Here is an 18,692-nt window from a genome sequence, read left to right as displayed (position 1 = left end):
TGCCAGAAGGAGTAATAAACACCATCATACACGCTAGAGCCCCTTCCACGAGAAGACTCTATGCGTCAAAATGGTCTGTGTTCTCAAAATGGTGCACCGACAGAGACCTGGACCCGCGGACATGTGGGGTGTCGTCGCTGCTCGTATTTCTACAAGAGCTGCTGGATAAGGGCAGATCCCCATCCACGCTCAAAGTGTATGTGGCGGCCGTTGCGGCGTTCAGCTGAACCCCTGCACGGCCAGTCATGGGGTAAAAACGAGCTGGTCATCCGGCTTCCTCAGGGGAGCTAGAAGGATGAACCCCAGCGCCCCCATTGGTTCCTATCTGGGATCTTTCTATAGTTCTCGAAACTATGAAAGCCCCCTTTCGAACCACTTCAATCCGTGGATTTGAAATACCTTTCACTCAAAACCGTTTTCTGACTGCCCTGTCATCAGTCAAGCGTGTGGGAGACCTTCACGCGCTGTCTGTCAGCGCTGCGTGTCTTGAGTTTGGACCAAGTGACTCCAAGGTCATTTTAAAGCCTAGACACGGCTATGTTCCCAAGGTGATCGGTACTCCTTTCAGAGCACAGGTCATTTCCCTATCGGCGCTGCCAGCACCGGATAGCGGCGGCGCCAATCTCCTTTGCCCGGTCAGAGCACTGAGATTGTATACTGCGTGCTCGCTGCTTTCAGACGCTCCGAGCAGCTTTTCGTTTCGTTCGAGGGCGCACCAAAGGTCTCGCGCCTCGAAACAGACACTATCTAGATGGATAGTGGACGCTATTGCTGCTGCATACGGCGTCAAAAGACCTGCCATGCCCGTTGGGCATTAGGGCTCACTCCACTAGAGGCATGGCATCCTCGTGGGCATGGTCCAGCTGAATTTCCATTCACGACATATGTGTGGCAGCGGGATGGACTTCCCCTCCACCTTTGTCAGATTTTACAATATGGAAGTGCCCGCTCTGCAGGCAAAACTACTAGCGGTTTAATACGCTACAGCTCCCCTGGTGAGCTGCACTGATGGGACACATTCCACACAGACCGGCACCGCCGCTCTGTCGTTCCGGTCCTACTATGTGCTTATGTATTACACAATCAATGACCCGCATTCTTGCCGGCCAAATATTATTTCCCCACTCATAAGGGCTCCCCGGGTCCCCCTTAATTCCCTGGGGCTCATACAGTGGATGCTTGGCGCGACGGCATTGACAATGGGTTCTCGTGAGCGTAAGCTAGCTTACGCAATACGAGAGAACCTCTCGTAAGAGAACGTGTCGGTTACCTAACGTAACCTCGGTTCTCTCTAGATGAGGGAACGAGTATTGCGTAGCCGGCCGTGCTTCGCGCCACGCAGCGACTTTTCGCTTCAGTCAATGAAAACCAGGGTTCCAGCCTACAAACTACGCTTATATGCACTCTAGTCACGCCCATTTTGGCGGGCTTTGATGCAGTGAGCGCGGACGCCTCTCATTGGATGCGAGTTCAGCCCAAGCTTGTCTATAGGCTGCAGCAGTTGCCGCAGAGCAACCTATGAGCTCGCTAGCTAGCTCGCTCAAGGTCTGCAGCTGCCACACTGCGTTGACAATGGATACAAAAATTAAGGATAATTTTTTGGCTTCAATATCTCAGAAAAGATGAATCTTTCCCGTAGCGTAAGCTAGCTTACGCAATACTCGTTCCCTCATCTAGAGAGAACCGAGGTTACGTTAGGTAACCGATACGTTTTCAATGCCAATTTTGATACCACAAACAAATAAATATTCCAATAGAGTAATGTGCTTTTGAACACACTCCTTTAGCCTATTTAAAGTTAACTTTCTATACACAGGGTTGAGGAGTAAAGAAATGCATGTATTTACATATTAAAATGCAAAATATAAGTAACTGTATTCCACTACAGTTACAATTTAAATAATTCGTATTTAGAATTGAATTAAATATTTTAATATTTAGTCCTTTCAGATGGAAAACATTTATACATATAAATGATGCGATCCAAAGTGCTTTTGAACAGCGGTGAAACACTTTCTTATGATGTGTTACATTCATACGAGCAGACAGAGAAGTACATTTTACAGCATGTATTCTGTAATCTGTGATTAATGCTAAACCCTCCCAACCCTGTCTATATACACACACACAGTTGAAGTCAGAAGTTTACATACACTTAGGTTGAAGTCATTAAAACTAATTTATTGGGGGGTCATGTGACGCATTCAATGGAGTAGCCGTGTTGACGACGAGCTCCGGCAAAGCCTTGAAAAATCTCCCTCCTTAAGCTTAATATCATCTCTGGGAGGGCGGAAATTAAATGCAGAAGTGACAAGACATGCCTAAGAAACAACCTGATTCCAGTCATAGACTTCGTAACAGAATATTAACGAACTTTAACACGCGCTCCTCTCCGAAAATGGCAGATGTTCCAATGAGTCCTAGCGACATGGACGCACTTGGGAAGAAAATAACAGCAGAAGTCCTGGCGGGCGTCAATAAGGCTTTGGATAACAAGATTGACCCAGTGCTAGAGAAATTGTCGGTGGTAGGGACACATCTCGAGGAGATGGAGAACCGAATCACCGAAGCTGAAATGCGTATATCGACAGTGGAAGACACGGTCTCAAGAGACAGCGCGGACTTGAACGAAATGAAAAAAAAGCTCGACGCGGCCCTGGACAAGATGCAATTTACGAATCATTGGCCTACCCGAAGGGGAAGAAGGGACGAACCCGGTCTCGTTCCTCGGGACCTGGCTGCCCAATCTGCTTAACACCGAATTCAAGCACCGCCAGGTAAAGATAGAGCGCGCGCATCGAGTCCCTTCACGGGTTCCCACATCAGGAGAAAGACCGAGAGCGATGTTGGTAAAACTACATAATTTTCAAGACAAGGCGCGCATCCTGCAAGCAGCGAGAGCCGCGAGTCAGCTGGTCTACAAACGCCAAAACATCTCTATCTTTGAAGACTTTTCTGTGGCCATAGTGAGGAAAAGACAAGCCTTTGGAGATGTGAAAAGACGACTCCGTGAACGAGGAATTCAGCTCGCCATGATATATCCAGCAACTCTTCGAGTACAGCACAACGGCGGCGGAAGTTCTTCAAACAGCCGACAGAGGCTGAGTCTTTCCTCGACGGTATGCCCGAACCATCAACTACCAGTTTCTCAGGCCCAAATCGCCCCGGAGAGGCCGAAGGATAAGGTATCAGTTTGCTCATGCTCTCTGTGATTTAATTACACTTCTGCGCCCCCCAGTACGTGTGGAAAATTTCTGTTCAGAGTTTTAGGGGGTAGACGATTAAAGGGAAAATAAAAGGAGAATATAACAATGGTATGATTTAAATACTGAACCAATAAGTATATAGAAGGCTGTTGCCTCAGCGGTTTGCCGAGAATTATATCAAAGCTCTTTGATTTCGCGGTGTTCCTTTTGAATACCGCGCATTTTTTTGTTTGTTCTGTCTAAGCTTCGGTCATGTTATGTTTCCAAGGAGACAGAGTGGCGATCACTACTGCTCTCAAATGTGAAACCGACCAGCGTCAGACTTCCCTTGTCTATTTTCAAAAATGTCTATAAGATGCTAAATGTAAATAGTTCTATGTTATATGTTCGACATGCAGGGCAGCACAAATTCTTTTTTTTTTTCCTTTTCTTTTTTTCTCTTTTTTTTCTTTTTCTTTTCTCTCATCTCCAATTTTTATGGGTATTAGAATTGAACAGACTAGTTGCACTTTAAAACAGGGCAGGGCATCTCACATATATTGGTATATTGGTATATTAAACTACCCCTTGGCTATGTCAACGAATAAATCTATATTAAACATATGTAGTTGGAATGTAAAGGGTGTTCATAACCCAGTAAAAAGAAAAAATGGATTCTAAATGACTTAAAAAAAGAACAAATCCACATTGCATTTCTGCAAGAGACACACCTAACAGACAGCGAGCACGTCAAATTGAAGAGAGACTGGGTGGGACAAGTGTATGGCTCGTCATTCACCAGTAAAAGTAGGGGAGTTGTCATTCTTGTAAATAAATGTATACCATTATCAGATATTAATACATATTCCGATAAATCAGGACGGTTTATCCTGCTCAAAGCTACACTAGCTGGACAACCCATTACCCTTATGAATGTCTATTTCCCCAATTCAATCTAATGAGTTAATTACACAGGTGTTTTCTAAGTTTGCTGAATGGCAGTGTGAACATAGTGTAATCGCTGGTGACTTCAACTGTACGCTGCAACCAAAACTTGACAAATCGCTACCATCTAATGATAGGCCTTCCAACAGAGCACAAGCTCTGAATGGGATTTGTGAAGAAATTGGTCTGGTAGATGTTTGGCGAGCCCTTCATCCCAGAGATAGAGAATACACGTTTTTTCTGGAGTCCATAAAACTGCAAGCAGAATAGACTATTTTTTCTCTCCCAAGATTTCACTCCAAAATGTAATAGACTGTAATATTGGCAACATTGTAATTTCGGATCATGCTCCCGCTTTTCTTAGGTTAGGCCTATCCAACCAAATATACCACCCGGCTTCCTGGAAATTCAAATCATGGCTCGTTCATGACCCAAATTTTGAATCCTACCTTAAAGAGCAAGTTAAGCTATTTCTTATGGACAATAGAACCCCAGAAGTGTCTCCCAATTTGCTCTGGGACACGGCTAAAGCATATATTAGGGGATTAATTATATCCTATGTATCCAACCAGAAAAAAAGCAGCTGGCAGATCAGAGAAAATTAGAAATTATTCTCCATGATTTAAAAACAAAATATAACACTTGTCCCTCAGATGTGCTTCTTGCCGAGATAGAAACCGTCAAAACCTCTCTTGAAGCAATACTTACTAATAAAGCTGAAAAGTCAGTTTTCTTTGCTAGACAGCGGATGTATGAATTTGCCAATAAACCTAACAAATATCTAGCCAATTTATTGCAAAGCCGATCCCATGCCCAGGTCATATCCAGTATCAAAGATGAAGAAGGCAAGTGTCATCATGATAACAAAGTAATAAACAAAATCTTTAGAGCGTTTTATAAGAGGCTTTATTCTTCCCAATCAAGCCCTTCTTCTTGTGATAATATGAGTAAATTCTTTGCAAACTTAAATATACAGGAATCAACTGAGGAGCAAAGACAGATGTTAAACAAACCAATTGAGCTGAGCGAAATTTTGAATTGTATTAATAGTCTTCCCAAAGGAAAGGCACCAGGGCCCGATGGGTTTACAGTGGAATTTTTTCAGAAATTTAAAATGGAGCTAGGGAGCTTAATGCATGAAATGATACAGTATTCATTTGATTCTGATAAGCTTCCTGACTCCATGACAGAAGCCAACATATGTGTCTTTTTAAAAAAAGGTAAATGCCCTGAGGAGTGTGGCTCATATCACCCCATTTCTCTGCTAAATGTGGACACAAAAATTTTGGCAAAGATATTAGCCACTCGGCTGGAATCAATTCTCCCTAAAATAATTAATCCTGACCAGACAGGCTTTGTCAAAGGCAGATCCTCAGCTCATAATATTAGAAGGCTTCTTCACATAATTCAACATTCAAATCAGCACGCAAACTCTGGACTGGTCATCTCATTAGATGCTGAGAAGGCATTCGATAGGGTCGAATGGCCATACTTATTCTCAGTACTCTCTAAATTTAACTTGGGTGATGCATTTATTAAATGGGTTAGGACTTTGTATTCTTCCCCCACAGCCAGAGTCATTACTAACGGTCTTAAATCCCCCAGATTTACTTTAGCACGTGGTACCAGACAAGGCTGCCCGATGTCGCCGCTGCTGTTCGCGCTGGCTATTGAACCGCTGGCTACGGCCATTAGAGATGACCCAACAATTGAAGGACTTAGACTGGAAGAGAAAACTTATAAAATTTCACTGTACGCCGATGACATCTTAATTTACCTCGCCTCTCCACAACAATCAATTCCACATCTTATTGATACAATTTCTAATTTTGGCTCTTTCTCTGGGTATAAAATACATTTTTCAAAGTCAGAAGCAATGCCGTTAAGTAAATCGCACTCCCACAACCCTACAATTTCTCACCCATTTAAATGGTCTCCGGCAGGCTTTGTGTATTTGGGTATAAAGATTACACAGAGGCTGGAAAGTCTGTATAAAAGCAATTTCGTCCCTATTTTTTCGAACATAAGATCAGACCTAGATAGATGGTGTGATCTTCCCTTATCCCTATTAGGTCGTGTCCATCTTGTCAAAATGAATATTTTACCCCGCCTTCTATACCCATTTCAAATGCTACCAGTTCTCATTCCTAACAAAGCACTTAAACAGTTGCGTGGCTCCATTATTTCCTTTATTTGGCGTAAAAAAAGACCTAGACTGAGATATAGCTTTTTAACACTCTTGAGTAGATGTGGAGGTCTAGTGGCCCCAGACATTAACCTATATCAGCTCTCTGCCCAACTTCGATTTACACTGGAATGGCACTTGAACGATCCAAGCTCAACTTGGATTAGCGCAGAAGCCACAACTCTTGGGCCAATCCCTTTACGGAATCTACTATATCTGTCGCCCAAAACACAGCGAACTCTAACTAAAGATAATTTCATCCTTAAAAATATGATTAAAATATGGAGATTAGTATGCAAAACAGAAGGGCTTGGCTCCCATCTTTCACTACTCACACCCTTGCATAACAACCCAGATTTCCCCCCGGGGATGAATGATGGCCTAATACATTTGAAAGATAAAGAAATACATGTCATAGGAGATTTGATGGAGACTAAACAGCTAATGACCTTCGAACAATTTACTGCAAAATATGATATCAATAAGAAGCTCTTCTTGGTATACCACCAAATACGCAGTTTCATAACAAAAAATCTTAGAGTCTATTCAAATGGGCTATGCATGTCCCCAATTGAGGAACAATTAAATAAACTTACGTCATCTCGATCTGCATCCAAAATGTTCTATGACATTTTGATAAGGGCAAATACAGATAGTTCAGATAAAACTAGGGTGTTATGGGAAAAGGACTTGGTGGAAGAAATTCAGACAACTGATTGGGAAGCCATATGTGAGATGCCCTCCTATCTAGCCAACAACTCTGCCTGGGAAATGCAATTTAAAATTGTTCATCGTTGCATGTGTCTCCAGCCCAAAGACATAAAGTGAACCCAAAACTCTCCAACCTCTGTAATAAATGTAAAAGACTAGAAGGAACCCTCATCCACTGTTTCTGGAGCTGCTCAACAATACAACTATTCTGGATGGACGTCCTAAGGGAACTTGAGAGTATATTTTGCTGCTCTTTACAATTAGGACCAAAGACATGTTTGCTCGGGATGAGCCAGGAACTCCCGTCCAAATTCCAAGGGGCACACCTTCTCCAAATCTTACTACACTGTGCTCGCAAATGCATACTTGTTTGCTGGATAACAGATCGAGCCCCATCAATAGCACAGTGTATTAACTCAGCCAAAGGCCTTATTCCATATGAAGCTTTTTCAACAGCATTAAAAGATAAACCTTTTAAATTCTATAGAGTATGGGACCCCTTCCTCACTTATCTTGGGGTGGGAGAGACGCATCGGCTAGCGCTGGGAATTCAGAACCTGGCATGGAAGGACTAAATAACTACCCAATTCTGATGTAATTTGTTGGTATGCTTATTTTACCTTTTTTTTTTTTTCCCTCTCCCCCTTTTTGTGTGGTAATTATTTGTGATATATATTGTGATAATGTACTTTAGTGGATATTCTGTGGAGTGTAGCCATCTGGGCAATTTGTTTTAGCTCAGATTGGCCAATTATGTTTAAACCCTGTCAATGTCAAAAGCTTGAATAAAAAAAAAATAAATAAATAAATTAAAAAACTCATTTATTAACCACTCCACAGATTTAAAATTAGCAAACTATATTTTGGCAAGTCCTTTAGGACGTCTACTTTGTGCATGACATGAGTCATTTTTCCAACAATTGTTTACAGACAAATTGTTTCACTTTTAATTGACAATATCACAATTCCAGTGGGTCAGAAGTTTACATACACTAAGTTAACTGTGCCTTTAAGCAGCTTGGAAAATTCCTGAAAATTATTTCAAGCCTTTATACAATTAGCCAATTAGCTTCTGATAGGCTAATTGGAGTCAATTGTAGGTGTACCTGTGTATGTACTTTTAAGGCCTACCTTCAAACTCAGTGTGTCTTTGCTTGGCAACATGGTATAATGAAAAGAAATCAGCCAAGACCTCAGAAAAAAAAAATTGTGGACCTCCACAAGTCTGGTTCATCCTTGGGAGCAATTTCCAAATGATGAAGGTACCATGTTCATCTGTACAAAAAATAGTTCGGAAGTATAAAAACCATGGGACCAAGCAGCCATCACACCACTCAAGAAGGAGATGCATTCTGTCTCGTAGAGATAAACTTAGTTTGGTGCGAAAAGTGAAAATAAATCAAAGCACAAGGACCTTGTGAATATGTTGGAGGAAACAGGTAAACAAGTATCTATATCCACAGTAAAACAAGATCTATTTTGACATAATCTGAAAGGCTGCTCAGCAAAGAAGAAGACAATGTGCCAAAACCACCATAAAAAAGCCAGGCTACAGTTTTCAATTGCACATGAGGACAAAGATCTTAATTTTTGGAGAAATGTCCTCTGGTCTGGTGAAACAAAAATGTAACTGTTTGGCGATAATGACCATCATTATGTTGGGAGGAAAAAGGATGAGGCTTGCAAGCCAAAAAACACCATCCCAGCCATGAAGCATTGTGGTGGTGGTGGCAGCATCATGTTGTGGGGGGCTTTGCTGCAGGAGGAACTGGTGCACTTCACAAAATAGATGGCATCATGAGGAAGGAAAATTATGTGGATGTATTGAAACAACATATCAAGACATCAGCCAGGAAGTTAAAGCTCGGTCGCAAATGGGTCTTCCAAATGGACAATGACCCCAAGCATACCTCAAATGTTTTTCAAATCAACAAGGTCCGGGTGTGTGATCCTACACACCCGGACCTGTATTAGGATAATCAAGCCTCCCGAAAGGGATAAAGATCGTTTACGGACATGTCCGTCGTGTGTGTTTGTGTCCTGTGGTAGTCAACAAAGTCAAGGTATTGGAGTGACCATCTAAAAGCCCAGACCTCAATCCGATTTTTGTCTGAACGTTTGTGGGCAGAACTGAAAAAGCATGTGCGAGCAAGGACTCGGTTACACCAGTTCAGTCTGAAGGAATGGGCCAACATTCCAGCAACTTATTGTGAGAAGCTTGTGGAAGGCTACCCAAAACTTTTGACCCAAGTTAAACAATATATAGGCAATGCTACCAAATTCTAATGAAGTGTATGTGATCTTCTGACCCACTGGGAATGTGATGAAAGAAATAAAAGCTCTCTACTATTATTCTCACATTTCACATTCTTGAAATAGTGATCCTAACTGACCTAAGACAGGGAATGTTTTCTACGATTAAATGTCAGGAATTGTGAAAAACTGAGTTCAGGTGTCTGAGTTTGGTTCGTGGGATTTTTGGCTCATATGTGAACACTCCAAACGATCTCAGACCCCTTAAATGCGAACCAAGCCGAGACCATCTGGGGAGGTGATCTGAGTACGGTTCGCTTGCAGCCTTTGGTTTGGTGCGCTAATAAATTGCATTGTGAACAAAAAGCGCTTCGAGTTCACATGATTTTCCCATTCGTACAGTAATGTATGTAAACTTCTGACTTCAACTGTGTGTGTGTGTGTGTGTGTGTGTGTGTGTGTGTGTGTGTGTGTGTGTGTGTGTGTGTGTGTGACGTATGTATATATGTATATCTGTATATCAAGTGTTTCTCAATTAAATTGTATTTAAGTTGTGTTGAAGTGTTTTTAAGCAGGGCCCAACTGAAATCTGTTTTATTTTTTCCCAAATCCCCCCCCCACCCACCCACCCCTTTGTAAATAATTTTTCCAGAATTCCATGTTTTAAAGTTTAATTTCGTTTCATAATCAAAATTGTGTCTAATCAAATAAATTCTGAATGTTTACAAGTAAAAAAATTAATAATTAAATTAAACAATTTCTTAACATATATTTGCCTTCAAACTGAAATTTTTTGTGAGATATTGCTTAATTTTTATTTCATCAATATTTAGCATTATTATTATCATCATTACTACAGTGAATATTCTATTTTAATATACTTTTGTAATATAGTTCTGTGCAATTTCTATAATGTCAGGCATCTAGCTTTTATATTTAATCGCTCATTTTTTTTTTTTTTTTGACGTGAGCTTTTATTTTGACAGAAGCTTCACAAGTCTGGATAGATGTTTACTACATGGCCCAGTGTGATCATTTAAGCACAAATGCTGGTTTAATTATATGAATATATAGTGTACAGGTTCTGTGTGCTTCACAGTGGATTAATGCTCAGCTTTGTCATCTCATACAGCACAAATGATTCTCAATATCTGTGGAGTTTCCAGTGCATGAACAGTCTGCTTCACAGATTAATTTATAGCATGCAGCTCATGCAGACTAAAGGTGTTTTCACACTTGGTCCTTTTCAGGTGTCTGAGTTTGGTTCGTGGGATTTTTGGCACTCCAAACGATCTCAGACCCCTTAAAAGTGAACCAAGCCGAGACCATCTGGGGAGGTTCGCTTGCAGCCTTTGGTTCGGTTCGCTAATAAAGTGCATTGTGAACAAAAAGCGTTCAAGCTCACTTGATTTTCCCGTTTGTGAAATACCAAACATGTTTGGCCCTGATAGGTTCCCTTGCTCAGGAAATGACAACATGAGCTCGAGAGAAACGAGATGAGCATCTTGATTTGTTTCTATGGATATGACAGAGGGAGAAACAAATGTAAAATATTGTAAACTGTACACAAAACTCAAAGATCTTTCTTTAGTGTCCAGTGCAAATTAAGGTTTGAGGGTTTAACTGGATGCCTTGAAAATGGAATGAAATTTAAGAAATTACGAAAGGAATATTTATTGTGTTCTATGAATGAAAGTAAACTGAGGCTGTCAGTAAATTAGACTTAAATTTTAGAGTACAATTAGACAATTCTGATGCCAAAGATCAATAAATACAATTTTTTAGAATATAGACACCTGTTCTTATGCTTCTGCTTATTCATTTTGAGAGCAAGTTAATACGTAGAGTTATTTGTACTCTTAAATATAGCCCTAATTCAATAATTATAATAAATACAATATTTTTTAATGTGCGCTCTGTCTCATAAATGACACACAGTGTGAATATATATAGGACTGAGATGCTGTAACTCGTAAAGTGGACCAAAAAGAGATCTGAGTCCACTTACAAGGTCTCAGACTGTGTGAACACAAAGACAACTGGGTCAACCCTTTTCACTTTTGGTCCACTTAAATGGGTTTGAGTTTGATTCTTTTAAAAATGACTCAAGTGTTAAAACACCCTAAGATTGCAGCATTTCACAGTTTAATAATCACAATAAGACATATCACAATTTTAATTTGATTGTGTTAATTTGATAAATTAGTGTGCGGTACTAGTAATGCAGAAACACTGGTTTTGTGTCATCTTTTTTCTTTTGGTGCAAAAAACTTGGTACCAAAGTACTGGTACTTTTGACCACACTGGTCATTATTATATTAACTAACTAAAAGTTCTCGCTACAAAAAAACATGGGATTTGTGCCTCCAATGCTTTAGAAAAATGTAATGGGACACTAAAGTGTAACATACTGTATTTCGGGAAAGTGTCATGATCATTTCATAGTGATGAGGAATAAACAAGATTATACCTTGAAGAAAGACATGGTGGCTCCATCCTTTACTACACCATAGTCAATCTTGGTCTGTTTGGCCAGATCATCAGCAGAGTCCACGGGCGAGTCCATCCTCTCTACAGTGAGGAAAGCGGCCATATTCGCAGTGTAAGAGGAGATGATGATGAGGGTGAAGAACCACCAGATGCCTCCAATGATTCGGGTGGAGAGAGCTTTGGGCATCAGCTCTGAACCTGAGAAGAAAATGAAACACATAATCCAACTGACCATTCAAAATCAGTGAAAAGAGTGTAAAGTAACTGAATGTAAATGGAGGAAGTATGAGTTTAAGGTTTTAATGCCTGTATCGGTAGGTTTGAGGTTTTTGTTGTAGTTCTTCAGTACTATTTTGATGTAAAAACTTGTTTTAATTGATGCTGGAAGGACAACAGAAATAAAAATGAAATATTAAGTAAATGCAGTGTATTACTTTCTTTGAATTATCTCATCATTTACTTATGCCATCCCAGATGTGTATGATTTTATTTCTTCTGCAAGCAGGGGTGTAAAATAATCGAGTAAACATACTTAATTATTATACTTAAGTATACTTTTTTGTATTTGTAAGGGGGATACAAGCTATTGTTGTTTTAGCGCCTCTAGTGTTCATTCAACCAGGAAATTGCAGCATAATGTACAACAGGTCACATAAAAATAATTTTGCAAAAATGTAGTTATTCTAACATGATTCTTTGACCAGGTTGCAAATGCCACTGGGGGAGGAATATAACAGTCGTCAGAGACAGAACAAAAGTGACTTGACAATCCAATGAAATTTAACAACATTCTGTCTAAAACAATCTTGTCTCATCACAATCAAATGTTACTATGTACTTTTTTAATCCTTAAGTACAATTTTATGTGAATACCTTTTTTACTTTCACTCAAGTATTTTTTGGGCTAGACACTTGCACTTTTAATTTAGTAAAATTTTCACTCAGTATCCATACTTTTACTGAAATATAATTTATTACTTTTTACACCCCTGTCTGCAGAACACAAATTATGACTGTGGCAGGGCGGAGGGCGGGGCCGGGTAGTGATCCTACACACCCGGACCTGTATTAGGATAATCAAGCCTCCCGAAAGGGATAAAGATCATTTACGGACATGTCCGTCATGTGTGTGTTTGTGTCCTTGTTTTAAGTTTACCAATTATACTATTATTTATATTGTCAAGCCGGTTCTCGCCTCCTCCTTTCCATTGATCACTTTACACTGGTGCCAAAAACCCAGGAAGAAGGAGGGATACACCGTAGTAGAGTTCTCGCCACTACCGTCAACCGATTTAAAGTTAAAAACATTTTAGTTATCAATTTTTTTTTAACACCAACCTATCGAGGTGCTTCAGAAGACATTAATTGATTGACAGGAGTCATGTGGATTACGTTTATGCTGCCTAAATATGCCTTTTGGACCGTCAAACAGCCTGCAGCCTGATGGCACCCCTTTACATCCATTGTATGGACAAACAGAGCTAAAATCTGCTTAGAATCTTCATTTATTTTCTGCTGTAGAAGGAACGTCATACACATCTGGTATGGCTTAAAGGTTAGTAAATCATGAGAGGATTTTCATTTTTGGGTGAACAAACGCTTGAATGTGATTAATCTTAAATGTTTAAATTGCTGAAATGTGCTTCTAAATATCAGAATGAGAATGAGCTTTATTGCCAAGTGTTCTCACATACACAATTCATTTTCTTCGGTGATAGGAGAGATAAGTGCACACAGAACATTACAGTGAGACTCTGAATATAAAACAAGGTAGGGGTATAAATAGACATACTGTACACATACAAATAAAATCACGGGGTGGGCAGGGGGGTACCAATAATCCTCTCAGCAGTCCTGACTGTTCATTGTAGTTTCCTTCTGTCTGATTTGGTGGCTGAACCAAACAAGAAAGTTATAGATGTACACAGGACAGACTCAATGAAGGTTGAACTTCCTCAGCTGGTGAAGGAAGTACAACCTCTGCTGAGCCTTCTTCACAATGGTGTCTATGTGGGTGTCCCACTTCAGGTCCTGAGAGATGGGGGAGGGGTGTGAGGCTTTGACCTGCAGTAAAACACATTCAGTTCATCAGCCATTAGTTGATTCTCTACAGAGCGAGGGGGAGATGTCTTGTACTTGGTGATGCTTTTCAGGCCTTTCCACACAGATGCAGGATCGTTGGCTGAAATCTGTTTTTTCAGCTTTTCAGAGTAGGTTCTTTTAGCCACTGATTTCCTTAGTAAATGTGTGCCTGGCCTGGCTGTATAATGTTTTATCCCCACTTCTGTAAGCATCCTCTTTGCATTGACAAAGCTGTCTGAGTTTTCCTGTAAACCATGGTTTATCATTATTGAATGATAAAAATTTCCAAGAAGGGATGAACATATCATCACAGAAACTGATATATGATCTCACATTATCTGTGAGCTCGTCCAGTTCTGTGGCTGTAGCCTCAAAAACATTCCAATCAGTGCAGTCAAAACAGGCTTGTAGTTCCAGCTCTGCATCCTTGGTCCTTAATCACTACAGGCTTAACTGATTTAAGTTTCTGCTTGTAGGTCAGGAGAAGATGAACCAGACAGTGATCAGAGAGTCCCAAAGCTGCACGTGGGACAGAGCGATATGCATTGTAGCAGTGGTCCAATATATTTATTTCTCTGGTGGGGCATGTGATGTATTGTTTGTATTTTGTCAGTTCATGGGTGAGGTTAAGGGAGCAGACATTAGCCAGATGAATACTTGACAGCGGAGAAGCTTCCCAAGTGCACCGGCTCGCTTCCTGCACATGCGTCTTTTGGATCGCTTGTAGACACCACTGTGCCTCCAACTGTCTAAGAAAACGTCGGAATAATCAAACACCGGCCAAAAATGATCAGGTATACTCTGCCGAATATTCAGCCGTTTTTCCCTGGTGAAACTGATTGGGGAAGAGTGAAAAAACATGACAAACAAACAAAAGTAACAAAAAATCTAGAGAGCTCCACACCAAAGTAGCCATCTGCAGCGCCATCTTGAGATATATCTATGTATATAGACATCTCTAATGCTTGTATTTTTTTGCTTTTTCTTGTATGTAATATTTTAATATTTTATTTCCCTTATGTAGCCTATTAGTTTTTTAAAGTGTACTGTAGTTGTCTTTAACTGACTTGTTATTTGTATGTTAATTTATTGTTTATTTTCCATTCATTAATTTTAGTCTAAACTGGTTAAATCAATGTTATTACTACTATATAAAGTGACCCACAAAAAAGAGTTGTGGAGGCGAGGGCATGGTCAAGCATTTGTCTGGAAAGAGAGTAAGCGTAAGGGTTCTCACCTGAGATGAATTGCTAGTAATTGCTTGTTTCTGTGTTCGTAGTGAGAGATGGGGTACTAAAAGGGGCCAGTCCTCTGAGTGTGCAGAGAGTGCCCAGCTGAGGAGCTGTTTGTGTGTTGGCCGCTGCCATTAAATTGAAGTTTCACCGTTGCGCTCTAAGCGAACATGTTTTATTTTGTATCAATAAAAAGTGACATTCCTGAGTTGGAATCGCCTTCTCCCACTTCATTTTATTGAACCGTTACAAGAGTATTTTAAGAGACATGTAAGTCACGTAAAAATGTATGAATTATGAGATGTGAAATAAATCTTAATAGGAACCATAGACTTTTATTGTTTTCATATATACCTAATTATAATGACTACTGAATATCCCTAAAATATTTTTTTTTGGGGGGGGGTTGAAAACTTTTTATTTTATACTTTCATTTTCTGATTTAGGACATCCCCTGGCATCACTAAATGTCCTTTCTCACTGGGTGCCATTTTTGTCCCAAAACAGCTAAGGAAGTACACAAACAGTTGATTTTTTCACTTCTTCTGTTTATATCTGCATGGGTTAAAATCCATCTGCAGTTAGCAATTAATCTTTTTTATAATAAAGATAATGTTTTCACAACATACAGAATCAAATCCACTCTTGTGATCGAGAGTCTTTGGTCTCGCTGTTTGGATGTTCGTTTACACGTTTCAATAAGCAAGCTATAAAGGAAATGCTGATGTCATGACAAACAGCCAGCTGACAGCTTCACCAGCATAACGCTAAAGCTAAACATCTGCTTATCAGCGAGGAAAAAGCAGAAGAGGCAGAGTTGGTAAAGTGTGGCCGGCTGTGGGTTTTTCTCCATGGGCTTGCTTCAGAGTGATATTAATTATGATGACCTGCTTTTCCCTTTCTAGCTATTTCTTTCATAAGCACTGAAACATCAGTGCAGCCCAAGTTAAAGCATGTCCCAATGAGAATAATTACCTGCACTTAACATTCCCACCTACATCTGGTAAAGAAGAAAGCCAAAGCTGCTCAATACCGCAGGCTGGTATTCAATACTCTGACTGCTACTTAGCCTTTTCAGTTTCAGTGTGTGAATGCTGAATAATGTTTTAAACAACAGTAAGACAAATAGATGAAGATATATTCAAGACTAGGGACATTGGGCAAATTGGTACTGCACAACATTACACAGCATTACAAGTTTGTGCAAAGGTAAGAAGTCTTGGAATTTCGATTCTATTTCTAGGATAGAAATGCATTTGAATATTGTCCATTTTTGTGAGCAGGCATCACTCTTACTATTGCTCTTACTTAGGGTTAAGGATTGGAACAAATCTCTAACCCATAGTATTAAACTTCAGCTTATAACTCGTCCCACGTTGTATATGCTACAGACATTTAAATGATTGTGATCATTCACACAGCACTTTTGTGTGACTTGTTGAGAAGAGATGTGCTTTTAGTTTTCTAAGTGATCAGACATATGACTTGAACTTGACTGATGACAAAACAAGCATAAAAATGATTATAATAATAACAGTAACGACAACAATAAATTATATCCTGTAGATACCAGACCAGAATGACCCTTAACATCATAGTAAACAACAAAAGTAACAAGACTTGTTTGCAAAATCACACATAGCATATTTAGTTATTTTTGTTTCAAACTAAGTGAGAGTTTGTTACTATTATTAACATGGTAAACATTATTATTATTATTTTTATTTCATGTTTGAATTTGTAAATGGAGATCAAACAACACAAGGAATTATTGGCTGCTTTAAAGTTATAGCTCAATAATTAAACTTTAGCATAGTAAGCTATAATTGAAAAAAGAAATGCTAGAATATTGTCCTTTTTTAATAAATTGTAACTGTGGCTTCATAAAATTGGTTATTCAGAGAAACTTCTTGAAAAACGAACATGCATTGTCATAATTTGATCTGTTAGCCCTATTGTAAAAAACAAAACAATGGTGCAAATTAATGGCGGCGTTATCCCATGTTACAGTTGACTGAGTTCACGAGTCAGTAAAGTGTGCTAAGAGAGTGTCATTCAGTTGAAACCCTGCATTCTATAGGCTCATACTATAGACCTTATTCACACTAGTGCCATCTTTGATTCTTAATGGGACTGAAAATGAGGCTGTGAGGGATAGACTCAAGAGGTCATCGCTGCGGACTGTATCACGATGTCGTAGTGGATTTCATGGGTGAAATCCATGTTTTAAATGTTTTAATGCAAACATTTTATTCAGCGTGTACAGTATGTAGCGTTATGTGTAAGTTAGGGTTGCAACGGTATGAGATTTTCACAGTATGATAACTGTCTCAGAAAATATCACGGTTTCACGGTATTACACAATTACTATTATTAGTGAAAACAGAAGGGTTATTTAGTTATTTTTGAACAAACACTTTATTATAATTGAAACTTGAAACCATTTATTTTATTGAAGTGTGTAAAAAAAGTCTCTCTTTTGAAAATAAAATAAAGAGAAAAAATAAGAAAACTAACAGATTTATAATAAACAGAATTATAAACATGATAAAAAAATGGCATGTTATATAAATAAAGCATGTTAGTTTACATGTTAAATGAATTACTAAATGAAAAATAACATCAGCTGTTTGAGCTTTTAAAGTAATGTCCTATGATTATTAACAGTTAACAGTTACTGTAGGTGTGTGACAGCACAGCCAGACTGCTCCTGTCTGTACCTTTAACTCAGTGGTTCTCAACTGGGTTTGCTTCAGGACAGAATTTACATTGGAAATCAAGTGTCGACCTGCCATAGATTAAACATAACCTGTATTTAATGTATGCTGGGTTGCATTTCCTTTTATGTTGTACAGTTTTGTTCATGGTTTTCCAGTACAAGGACATGCATCAAGTGACATTATTTTTGTTGTTGATGTCAAAATCTACAGGAAGTTGTATCTCCTCCTTTCAAAAATTGAAGAGTATATTTACTTATATGGGCCCATTATTATCACGTTAGTTGCCTGATATTACATATTTATACACATATTACACAGAAGGAAAGGATGCTCATTACCATGGTTAGGTTAGTGTGCTAGTCTCAAATAATAGTAATATAACAATAAATTACAGTATTTATGAAAAATAAATATTAGCTGAAACACATCTTGAAACTTTAACTACAACTGCCACTGTTGATATAAAATGAGGTCTAATAGATTCTACCTTTAGATTATCTCAAATAAAAATATAAAATTTTGTCAAAATATAACAGTTACTTTTACTCATGTAAAAATATTTTTGGCGCATTGCTCTTTTCCTCCTCAGTGCTGTTTGGCATGTCAGGGCTGCTACTGTTGAGTGATTTGAATTGACAATCTCCGTAACACTTTAAACTAGTCTCACTACAATTGAAATTGGTCAGTTTTGATGTCTGCGCTCCGCAATATCGAGGGAAGCCCAGTTGTTGAACGCACGTGCCAGTGAGAAGAGCAGATCATTGTATTGTATCATTGTATTTTCCTACAACCTAGAAACGAATTCAAGTAACAAAGAAGTTAACTCTCTCTGGTGTATAAAAAACAGAATTGATTTTCTTTTCATATAAATTGTATACTTTAACTTTAG

General features: G+C 39.1%; 1 protein-coding gene across 1 annotated transcript in view; it reads right to left on the bottom strand.

The window, feature by feature from the left end:
• The window catches only part of grik3 (glutamate ionotropic receptor kainate type subunit 3), a 227,024-nt gene that overhangs the window by 20,910 nt on the left and 187,422 nt on the right, over nt 1–18,692 (bottom strand). Inside the window, exon 13 of the mRNA XM_052146972.1 lies at nt 11,750–11,967. Within this exon, the coding sequence (XP_052002932.1) occupies nt 11,750–11,967 (218 nt within the window). The remainder of the gene's footprint in view (nt 1–11,749; nt 11,968–18,692) is intronic.

This window comes from Xyrauchen texanus, chromosome 17 (assembly GCF_025860055.1).
Source record: "Xyrauchen texanus isolate HMW12.3.18 chromosome 17, RBS_HiC_50CHRs, whole genome shotgun sequence".
Taxonomy (NCBI): domain Eukaryota; kingdom Metazoa; phylum Chordata; class Actinopteri; order Cypriniformes; family Catostomidae; genus Xyrauchen; species Xyrauchen texanus.
Note: the sequence above shows the minus strand (reverse complement) of the source record. Positions and strands in the feature narration are given on the sequence as shown.